The 11654-nt window shown below is 34.4% G+C and overlaps 1 protein-coding gene across 2 annotated transcripts; it reads left to right on the plus strand.

Moving 5' to 3' along the window:
* The first annotated feature begins 365 nt into the window (after positions 1 to 365).
* On the plus strand, positions 366 to 5068 carry LOC131016744 (type I inositol polyphosphate 5-phosphatase 8-like). Of its 2 annotated transcripts, none has more exons than XM_057945457.1 (11): positions 366 to 623; positions 1482 to 1548; positions 1725 to 1812; positions 1932 to 2003; positions 2281 to 2368; positions 3094 to 3198; positions 3288 to 3657; positions 3742 to 3914; positions 4031 to 4142; positions 4268 to 4416; positions 4567 to 5068. In XM_057945457.1, the coding sequence occupies exons 2-11, from the start codon at positions 1522 to 1524 to the stop codon at positions 4697 to 4699; spliced, it is 1317 nt and encodes a 438-aa protein (XP_057801440.1). In that variant the 5' UTR covers positions 366 to 623; positions 1482 to 1521; the 3' UTR covers positions 4700 to 5068. The 2 variants fall into 2 exon arrangements, with proteins under 2 accessions (XP_057801440.1, XP_057801441.1); XM_057945458.1 differs by having other exon boundaries at positions 1485 to 1548.
* The last annotated feature ends 6586 nt before the right edge of the window (positions 5069 to 11654 follow it).

The following is an 11654-nucleotide window of genomic DNA, read 5'->3' on the forward strand; positions in this document are numbered from 1 at the left end:
TATTTACTTATAAACCATTATTCTAAGGAAAATTATTTTCTACCGTCACGATATACTAAATTAATTTTATTAAAATTCGTATCACTCTTTGCTAAGACTCTTTTTACGGTGTGAAGTATTTTATAATAGAAAATACTATAGTATTATTGAATAAATTCCTGGATTAATTCATAAATTTCTTGTCTGGTCTTTGACTCCAGAAAAGCAAAATAGAAAAACTACAGTATCCAGGAAACCAATTACACGTATCCATGTCACCGTGAAAACCACTTCCATTGCACTTTTGCCGTTACAGTGACTATAATGCCCCTCCAATCATTTCTCCTGTACTAATATGTCCTCTCTCTCTCTCTCTCTACACGCAGAGACGGACACTTGGATGTTTGTGAAGTCTTCCTTGTATCTCTCCCTCTCTCTCTCTTCTCGACACAGAGACAACCAATTGTGAACTCTGTATAAATCTAGAACCAAACTGCCGCTTTTTTTTGTTTCTCCGAGGAGCGCCCTCTCTCTCTCTCTCAACTTCTCTCTTTTCTATCCCTATTTTCTCTGCAACAGAAACGCTTTTGGAAAGGAAATACGGCAGCTTAAACACCAATTCTTCTCTCTCTTTACCTTTTCATGTAAGTATCACTCAGATTCCTCTTTTTGATTTCATCAATCGCCTGCAATGCCGTTGACTCTACTTCATGTGGGACATGGTTTTTTAGCTCACATATCTGTTTTTCTCTTTCCTTTTTTTCTCTTTTTAAAGTAGCTAGTTTGGTACTCGTAAAAAATCTTTATATAGATCTCTCAAATTCTATATTTCTGGATCTTTCAAAATTTTCATCCGTTTTATTATTTACAATTTTCAAATTAGATCAGCGACGAACCTACTAGGTAGCTTTTTTTTTCATGATTCCATGTATATTTTGCACCTTTTGTAGATTTGTTGTTAGTTTTTGAGTAATTTTTATTTTTTTGTTTTTTTGAGTAATTTGAATCACAATCTTTCTTGCCTGTTTCTTCTCATTTATTTGTTCCTTACTCTCTCTTGATCTCCGTAAAATACGGATTACGAAATTGTAACATGATAAATTAAACTTTGTGTTTGACCTATATAGTGTATATAAATAATTATGTGCATGTAAGTTCCATGTCTCTCTATTTTATATGCTGTCTCCATTTCTCCTGCAACTGGGTTCTTTTTTATTCAGCGTTGAGAACTCCACAAAACACTTGTTTTATGCCACAAGTCTAAACAATTCAGTGTTTGACATCACTGAAAACAAACCTATTTGTCAATGCTCAATGTTTATATCATTATATGTAATAACAAATAATATGCTCAAACTCCGACACCCCACTTGTTTGCTTCAATGGACTTTCATCCACACCAATCAATTCCTATACATACACACTATCATTATAAAATGAATTTCTCTATAAATATCTTAATTCTCATTTATATATCTATTTCTTGTCGATCTTTGCATCAGAAGCTAGCTTAGCCCCATTTGGTTTCGCTCAATTTCCGCAATGAGACAAGAAGGAAATTTTCTCAAGGTAATTATAGTCGAATTCCTATAACATGAAATCTGTATATCCTCATCTTCTATTCCAATGATACTAGCTTATACGAGTCTATGTTACAGTTTGTATTGTAACTAATAATTTTTTATCTGTTTGCAGTTCAAAATTTTGCTTTAGTGAACTAATACATGATTTTTTTTTTCTTGCAGTCCAACTCGTGGCCGAAAACGGTGGCCAGAAAATGGTTGAATTTAAAGGGTGGATCGGATGAATTTGACTCAGATTATGACACAAAAGGTATGAGATTTAATATAAGTCTATGAATGAATTAAAAAACATTAAAATGCACATATTCTCCAATATTAGACTTAAAATTTTTGGCATAATATTAAATCAGATATTCGTAAAATTTTCAGCTTTTCTTCAGAGGAGTTTGAAGTGTTGCTCCGACGATGGGCCTTCCACCGTCGTGCCGGAGGAATTATCAGGTAAATACCGGCTGCCGGCTACTATTATTTTATTTTTTATCTTTTCTGGTAGAAAGTTGATTTACTTTTAAGATATATTGTATGATCCAAATTAAAAAATTAATATGGTTGCTTAGGCGTGATTAGGTTGGACGGTTGTGATTTATGAAGCAAAGTTGAGTAGATATTAGACGATGGAAAGTGGGATTTTTTTTTTTTCCTTCTTCTTCTTTTGGTGTGTAGCTTAATGAGTCGTTAATCTCGTAATTAATAAAGGCTTAATCTGATTGTGTTATAGAGGAGTGGTTGATGGAAACGAGCGACGAAATTGAGCGCCCAGGATTTGACCAGCTTGTGCCACCTGTCTCTACTGATCTTGACCTCAGGTACGGGATAACATCAGCCTTAGATATTTTTTTTCTCCTATTGGTTGTCATAATTAAAGAATTATATTTATTGATTGATTAAGAATATTATATATCGTGGTTCTTTGGTTAATATGTTTTTCATGAATAAGACGTTAATTAATGTTATGCACATAATTTGCATTAGGGTACCAGAATATAAATATAAAGTCATCGTGTGATTCAAAAATTAGGCAGACTATCTCTATATATGTCTTCTTCCGCGCGTGGGCGTTATGCATGCATCTTTATTGTCATTATCCGTGAATATTATAGTAATGTTTTTTTTAAGGTTGTAAACATTATAATGTTATACACACATTAAATATAAAATGAGAAATCATTTTATAATATATGATTGATCGATGTATATAGTGTTAATCATTTTAGTTTTAAATGTAATTGGGTATTAAATTTTTCTACGATCGCGGGCTTATTTAAGAGATTATAAAATTTCTTCCGAATAATTATCAGATCACGTACATACCATAATAATCATGGACGTTTTAATATGGTAAAAAAAAATGATTAAAATTGGATAGTGCATGTCAATTTATTTTATTTTGAAGAAAAAAAAACAGTGCATTCGGTCTTCAACTATAGAATATTGAGCCATATTTAGAAATATTTGAGAAGAAAAGGTGTCTTTGAGTGATAAATCGGTCTTTAAGTTTAGAAATTTAAATGTTTTAATTTGGATTTTGTAGGATGTTTGTTGGGACATGGAATGTAGGAGGCAAGACTCCAGAAGACGATCTAAACATAGATGATTGGTTAAAGACCAAAACACCGGCCGACATTTATGTACTCGGGTACGTATTCATTCACATTAATATCATATACGTATCATCAATCAAACCGATCTTAACTCGTCTTGTAATTTTAATTTGTTATGGTTTAGGTTCCAAGAGATTGTACCTCTAAATGCCGGCAACGTGTTAGGCCAAGAGGACTATAGCCCGGCTGCAAAGTGGCTTTCCCTAATCCGCCACTCTTTAAACGGCGATTCAGTTAATCCCCCATCCAAACGCTCTCTAACAGTAGTGACCGATCATGATAATTATTTTGATGACATTTTGAGTTCGAGTTCGAGTTCGAGTGAAGACGATTCACCTAGTCCCACGAAACATCAGAAGTATTGTTTGGCTGCCAGCAAGCAGATGGTAGGCCTGTTTTTGTGCGTGTGGGTTCGTGAGGACTTGAATCACCAAATTAGTAGTTTGAAGGTTTCGTGTGTTGGGACAGGCATCATGGGATACCTAGGAAATAAGGTATGTTCCGTTCCATTCCATATTCATTCTCGTTTCTCATTTGATTACATATATGTTTATTTATATTTTGGTATTCGCTTCTAGGGATCGGTATCTATCAGCATGAGGCTGCAACGAACCACATTTTGCTTCGTGTGTACTCACCTTGCATCCGGAGAGAAAGAGGGAGCTGAAACTAGAAGAAATTTGGACGTTATGGAGATTTTGAAGCGAACAAGATTCTCACATTCAGTCCCTCATAACATTTTAGACCATGAGTGAGTACAATTTTTCACTTCACTGTTATGTATAATGTTACATCATATACATATAAGTAAAACATGATTGATACATATAGCAAAGGATCTCCACTTAACCTCTTTTATATATGTAGCAAGATAATTTGGCTCGGGGACTTGAATTATCGGCTTGCATCTGTGTGTGGCGATGATACATACCAACAACTTGAAAGGAATGACTGGCAAGCGCTTCTCCAGAAAGATCAGGTATATATAATTTTTTATTGTGAAATTATGTTTATATAGTAGTGTATTTTCACGATTGAATAAATGATTTTACATATGAAAAAGAGAGTATAATACTAATATACATGGTTGGTTCATTTTTGCAGTTAAGATTGGAACAAAAAGCGGGGCGAGTATTCCAAGGGTGGGAAGAAGGGGAAATATATTTTGCTCCAACCTATAAATACATCGCAAATTCGGACACATATGCTTCCCAAACCTCCTCGCCCAAAGAGAAGCGTCGAACACCTGCCTGGTTAGTGCATGCACTTGAATTCCTCTATTTCAAAACGCATTTCGATCTCCTATTTTTAAATATGTGTCATATTATATTACCATCTTATGTGCTTCTTGTTATGGAAATTAAATAATATTAATCTCACTTAATTAATTTGTAAAATGACAGGTGTGATAGAATTATGTGGAAAGGCGAAGGGCTTAAGCAAATGTGTTATTTTAGGAGCGAATCAAGATTTTCAGACCATAGGCCTGTCTACTCGGTGTTCACCGTGACGGGTGGCAAACAAACAGACGAATAATGGAATTCCACGTCCGACATACTGACACGTGTTTCTCCGATATTTGACGTTCATAGACGCCCGCAACGCTCACCTCTGTTGACTGCGGGCCGGCGGCGGAGGCATGTATAAAAGCACATGTGGGTGCTTCGCTGCAGTGACGTGGCGCGCTAGGAGAGGTGCAAATATGGTGGCGTCCATTTTGATTTACAAACACGTTTTTGAATTATTTATTTCCAAAATTATGAGAAGGGAAATGTAACTTTTGAAAGTAAAATGGATGTGTAGAGAATTTTTCGTTTTGGTAATTGCTTCTCCCTAATTTTTTGAGGGATCTTTGTAAATTGCGAGCATTTGCTGATATGAAATGTATTCTAAATTTTGAATGGTCGTCTCCTTGTATCAGCAGTACATGTTTTTTAGACACACTTTTAATACTTGTACTAGTGATTACAATATTATAATTAAAATTAATTAATACTATCTTAAATGAAGGTTAATAAATTTTAATTAGAGATTGATAAACCCTAGCTAATTAGACCGTTCATGCCATATACACAAGTTTTTTCCTATGTTTTTTTCATGGTCACTACAAAAAATCGGCAATTATAATTGCCACCGGTAATCATAGCTATCCCGCCGGAAATTCCGACACCAACGGCATTACCGGCGGCCCCTCGCCGCCAATGTATCGCCCGTCGTTGTTTCGAATACCGGCGGCAAATGGCAGCCTCCGGTCAATAACGGTGGCACCGCCGCCGTTGAAAATCGTCGTCAATCGGCGGAGTTTTGCTAGAATTTTACCAGTAAAGAACACTCGTATTATTGATATATCTAGTACCTATTAATTCATTTAAACTCCATTTCAATATACAATATGATACATTCATAACCTTAGAATATGTCATGATATCCAAGAGATGTCGTTAATTACGGATCGGTCTCGTTTCCGTTCGTATTTTTATGTCGAAAAAATATTTATTTATTTATTTATTTATTTATTTATTATTATTATTATTATTATTATTATTATTATTATTATTATTCAATCTAGTTTATACACCATAAGTATTTTAATTTGGTATTTGTAATGTATTTTGAATTCAATTGCATACGTTGAATTCAATCTAGGTTACCTTTTTTTTTAAGTACATATATTTTTCGACTTAATTATACAGTCACAATAAATAGGGGATGGAGAACGAGGTAAATACAATGTTATTCCAAAACATGAAATAAATAGTTCAAGAAAACATAAATGTTGAGCGTTAGGATTGAGCGGCTCCTCGAGATTTGGAAGATCTTGGTAATTATTAAGTCCAGCATGATCATACACCATCCTTTGGTAGTTACTGCATGACTCATCATCATCATCCATTGTAGTATGTTCTGGCAGCATATTCACTGGTGCTTCCCCGTGATAAACCCATGTTGTGTAATTGTGGAGAAATTCACGCCTAGTAACATGTTCTTTGACTGTATGTACAGATAAAAAGGCTACATTCTTACACTTCCTACACGGGCACCTAATGTTACCTACTTCATCTGTGTACGTTGTTTGATTTATCGCATACTCAAGGAAACCCTCAAGTCCCGTTTTAAATCCATAACGATCATTGTATCTCGCGTACATCTACATACGATTATCACTCATTCTTGTAAATTATAATTGAAAAAAATAAATAAAATATCATAAATAACTTGAATCAAACGAAATTTCGCCAGCATAACCCCACTATTGTAACTCCCGAGTGATCGACTCAACAACTAAGTCTACCCGCCTCCCAATTGTTTAAACAATACAATATAAAATAAGCAATAAAAAATACAATAATCAAATTAAAAACAATCATTTGTTGGGAGAAGATTAAGTAATCAATTTCTATCCCAAAGAGAGAATATCCTTAAGAAATTGATTAAATCTATCCCACAATATAGTAGCATATCATTTCATCCTAAACACATAATAGCATAGTTAAACATTTATCAATATATTAATGGGAAAAGGTGCAGATTGGCCCCCGAAGTAGTAGCCCCTATAGTGTATAACTCCTCTTACTCACTGTGTGTGCAACTAAACCCCTGAACTCCGAGAAAATAGTGCAAATTCCCCCCTCTGACCTAACGCCGTTAAGTGTCCGTTAACGTTTGGGTTTAATTGCACCCTCTACTTCAGGGGTGGATCTGCACCTTAATTTTTTATTTTTATTTTATAATTTCAGCAACCCACCTCCGGCATCAACTTAACCACCTCCGTACTCATCGATTCTGACTTGCACCCCTTATCAGCTCGCACGCGCCCAATCTCTTGGCGTTGCTGTATATAAGCGGTGGACAGTTGACAACCAAGAGATTGGGCGCGTGCGAGCTGACAAAGTGTAAGTTGGAGCCGACGAGTACGGGGGGCGGTTAAGCTGATGCCGGAGGTGGGTTGCTGAAATTATAAAAAAAAAAAAAAAAGTGCAGATCTACCCCTGAAGTAGATGGTGCAATTAAACGCAAACGTTAACGGACACTTAATGGCGTTAGGTCAGAGGGGGGAATTTGCACCCTTTTCTCGGAGTTCAGGGGTTTAGTTTCACACATAGTGAGTAAGAGGGGTTATACGCTACTACTTCGGGGGGGCCAATCTGCACCTTTTCCCTATATTAATTTAACAAATTTATTTAAAATTTACTTAATCATACTTAATCTAACAAAATTATCTAAAATAAATAAATTAATATAACAAATTCATATTTAAATTAAAACAACAATGAATAATTTAAATAAATCAATCAAGTACGGTAGTGAATAAATTAATTAAAACAATAGTGAACAAATTCATACTTAAATTAATCTAAAATAAATCAATTTTAACCTAACAAAAATAATAGTGAATAAATTAAATAAAATGGCGAGAGCGTACAGTAGTGGTCAGCAGCGGAGCGGCAGTGATGGTGAGTCGGGGGCAGGGCTGAAATGAGAGAGAGAGGGAGAGAGGCGGGTGTGTGCTGCTGCTAGGGCATTCTGCTCGTTTTTGGGCTTTAAAAATTACCGGCGACATGGGCCGCTGGTAATCGCCGACCCGCATCAAATTTACCCACGGCGTCGTGTCTCATCGCTAATCACTGGCGGCTTATGTCGCGCCAGTATTATTAAAAAAAATTAATATATATTAGCGGCGGCGATCTTGTTTATCGACGATGATACCGCCGGTGATCACCAGCGGCACGGTTGCCGCTGGCATTTCCGCCGATATTTTAAAAAATACGGGTCTCCTCCTCTGTCGTCGGTGAATTACCGGCGGCAGCTCGGCCGTCGGTAATTTTGGTCAGTAATCACGCGTTTTTTTGTAATGAATGGTGTACGTATTTCATCAACAAACTAAAGTAGTTAATTAGAAACTGGAGACTAGAGAATGATTATTATCTCAGTGGTCTAAGTCCAACATAAGAAATAGGAGAACCTTATTTTTTGGGGGGGTGGGGGGGGGGGGGGGAATACAAGATTTTAGAGTTTAGATTATTTCAGTCACAATTATTTTGTTGGTAAATATATTCTCGTTGATATAATAGTATGGGATGAGATATTTGATCCCACAATTTAGTGTGTCTCAGTGTGTATCACTTTTAATTTATTATAATTTTTAATTATATTTTCTTCAATTTTAATTTATTATGCTTTAATATAATAAAAAGATATTCTTTACGTTCCAATTTTTAGTATCAAATTAAGAATGACACGGATTTTAATAAAGTAGTTGGGTTTGTTGTGAGTGAAATAAGGGTATCACCTTTTATGTGAATGTTAAAATAATAAAGTGAAGTAAGGATCTCACCTTTTTTTACTAAAAATAGAAATGTATATTAAAATGTGAGACTGATTAAAATAAAAATATGTATGCTAAAAATTGGGACGAAGGGAGAAATTAATAAGGATTCACTCATTCAGTTATGGTTTATACTTATTTTTTTATATTAATTTGAATTAATAATAGAATATTTGAGTGAATTAATTCAAAGTTAGGATATATAATCTTTTTAATAAATATTAATTAGAATTTATAATATAATATTATTTTTTATTATTAAAATAAATAATTATAAAATAGAGAAATTAGGAATGATACACAATAAAACACACTAAATTGTGGAAAAGATAATTCAATCCGAATAGCCATGTACCCTTTTTTTTCATTGAGAAAGGTTGACAGGTGGAAATTATACCATAGATTTCTCTAATAACAAAGAAAGTCTTCATCACTTAAAATTGAATTTTATTAAAGTCAACTTGAATTTTGTTAAAGTCCAATGTCGGAAATATACCATCGGCTGTTTGGCATGCATAACATCAAACTTATATTTTGGGCCTAAACTTACGCCTTTTCCAATTATAATGGCCCATCAGCTTCAGCTGAGGTAAAATGTAGTAACATTAATCTATATATATATTAAAGCAAAATAAATCCTATTCCACGTAGCATCGTATAATCACTCCATTTTAATTTTCCTCAATTCTCATTCATTCTTCATTCTTATTTTTTTTCTAGATTTTAATCAATTTTTATATCTAAAACCCATTAAAAATCTAAAAGTCATGATATATTTAAAAACTGAATATCTAAAAAATCATTATATAAATATTTCAACAAAATAAATTTTATCCTACGTGGCGTCGTATTATCACTCCATTCTAATTTTTCTCAATTCTCATTCATTCTTATTTTTTAAATTTTTAATCAATTTTCATATCCAAAAATTATTAAATATCTAAAAATCATTATATATCTAAAAACTATTGAATATCTAAAAAATATTATACTAATATTCCATTGATCAATAAAATTTTATTTACTTCCTTACACGAAAAATAGAAAATACAAAAGTATTTGTAATTTTGAGGTTGTAATGATTATTGTAATATTATACTTTATGATATCCAACTTTGCAATTTCAATTTAAAACATACATGATTTACTTTAATATATATGACTTTGATGTTATTAATTCTATTTAAAATAAGAATGAATGAGAACTAAGGAAAATTAGAATGTAGTGATAATACGATGCCACATAGGATAAAATTTATTTTGTTGAAATATTTATATAATGATTTTTTAGATATTTAGTTTTTAAATATATCATGACTTTTAGATTTTTAATGAGTTTTAGATATAGAAATTGATTAAAATCTAGAAAAAAATAAGAATGAATGAGAATTGAGGAAAATTAGAATGGAGTGATTATACGATGCCATGTAGGATATGATTTATTTTGCTTTAATATATATATATATATACATATATATATATATATATTCCCTAAAATACTTCAATTGAGTTAAAATAAAAACTAGGGTAAAGGTGCAGATTAGTCCCTAAAGTAGACCCCCTAGAGCGTTTAGCCCCCCACACTCGACTTTGGTGCAAATACCTCCCCTATAGTACATGAAAAATATGCAAATAACTCCACCTATTAACGGACCTTTTGACGCCGTTTACTTTTTTTTTTTTAAATGGGTCTCTCTCTCTCTCTCTCTCACACACACACACACACACACACACACACGTCAGTTCACACCCCAACCCCAATTGAGATTTTGGGGGTTGAAATTGGGGGAAACGGTGCCGTTCAGGGGCATGGGGAAGTTGGTCTTGGCCTTAGAGCCGCGGAGCAAGCGAGCGGCGGTGTCGTAGGCGCGGGCGGCGTCCTCCGCCGAGTCAAAGGTGTCGAGCCAGATGCGCGGTCTTCTTCCACGGGTCTCTGATCTCCGCCGTGAAATGGCCCTATGGCCTCTTCCTGACGCCATAGAATCTGACCTCCTTAGAAACACCAGATCCGTTGACTTTACCGCTGTGAATCGCCTCCGCTTGCCTCGCCGCCGCTCTGCTGCGCCGCATCGCCCAAATCAAAAGATGAGATGGGAGGGGGGGGAATCAAAACTATCCATTTGATTTGATGGTGCGAAAATAATTATGAAATGAAAAGAGAAGGGGTCTAGGCTAGGAAGAAAACATATGTACAAGGGAAACAACAATTGAGGCAGCAGCGGCGATGTTTGGTCGGAATGTGCTTGAATTACCTTCTTCGTCAATTTCCTGTGTGTGTGTGTGAGAGAGAGAGAGAGAGACCCATTTCAAAAATAAAAATAAAAAAATAAGTAAACGGCGTCAAAGGTCCGTTAGTAGGTGGGGTTATTTGCATATTTTTCATATACTATAGGGGATGTATTTGCACCAAAGTCGAGTGTGGGGGGCTAAACGCTCTAGGGGGGGTCTACTTTAGGGACTAATCTGCACCTTTACCCTAAAAACTATCCTTAAGATAAGAATGTAGAACTAATCTATATCTTTGATCAATATATATTTTAATTTACCTCTAATACCTACTGTATATTCGGAATAAAAAACTACTATAGAAAAAGACTATAAATCCCTTAAAAATCGCAATAAAGTTGATCACAAAATGCAAAATTAGATAAGTATTCTTAATTATTAAATCTACAAAAAAAAATAACCTTTCGAATAGGATTTAATCATATCCATTAAGATGGAAAAATAATTAATTTAGTTCTAAGTTCTTACAATAAAAATGTTTTTTAATTGAACTCTGTTAGGTCTCTTGGGGTCTCGAATAATTAAGTTGGTATTTCACGAAACCAACACCTAAACTAAAAAAGCAGTAAACGACACCGGATTTACGTGGTTCGGTCGAGAAGACCTACGTCCACGGGGTGTTTTGGGGTTTTTTCACTATAATCGAGAGAATTACATTTTACAAGAGATCAATGAATAAAAAATGAGATCATCCCCTTCTAAACCCACTCCTAAGTCTCTATTATAAGCATGTCAATAAGCCCTAGGGCCTCAAGCCCATTTACTAAGATAACTGGGCTTAAGCCCCTTTAATACATTGACCTTGGTCTGAATCGCCTATGCTTGCTTGACTACGCCGGAAGCTCTATTATTTCTTTATTATCCCAAATCTTCAATTAA

Source organism: Salvia miltiorrhiza, chromosome 3, assembly GCF_028751815.1.
Source record: "Salvia miltiorrhiza cultivar Shanhuang (shh) chromosome 3, IMPLAD_Smil_shh, whole genome shotgun sequence".
In the NCBI taxonomy this organism is placed as follows: domain Eukaryota; kingdom Viridiplantae; phylum Streptophyta; class Magnoliopsida; order Lamiales; family Lamiaceae; genus Salvia; species Salvia miltiorrhiza.

What these genes read in the sequence shown, in the direction of transcription:
- LOC131016744 (XM_057945457.1), top strand. Translation starts at nt 1,522, where the DNA reads ATGAGACAAGAAGGAAATTTTCTCAAG. An exon ending in CGTGCCGGAGGAATTATCAG is followed by an intron (nt 2,004 to 2,280) that starts GTAAATACCGGC and finishes ATTGTGTTATAG; the next exon opens with AGGAGTGGTTGATGGAAACG. An exon ending in TGGGATACCTAGGAAATAAG is followed by an intron (nt 3,658 to 3,741) that starts GTATGTTCCGTT and finishes ATTCGCTTCTAG; the next exon opens with GGATCGGTATCTATCAGCAT.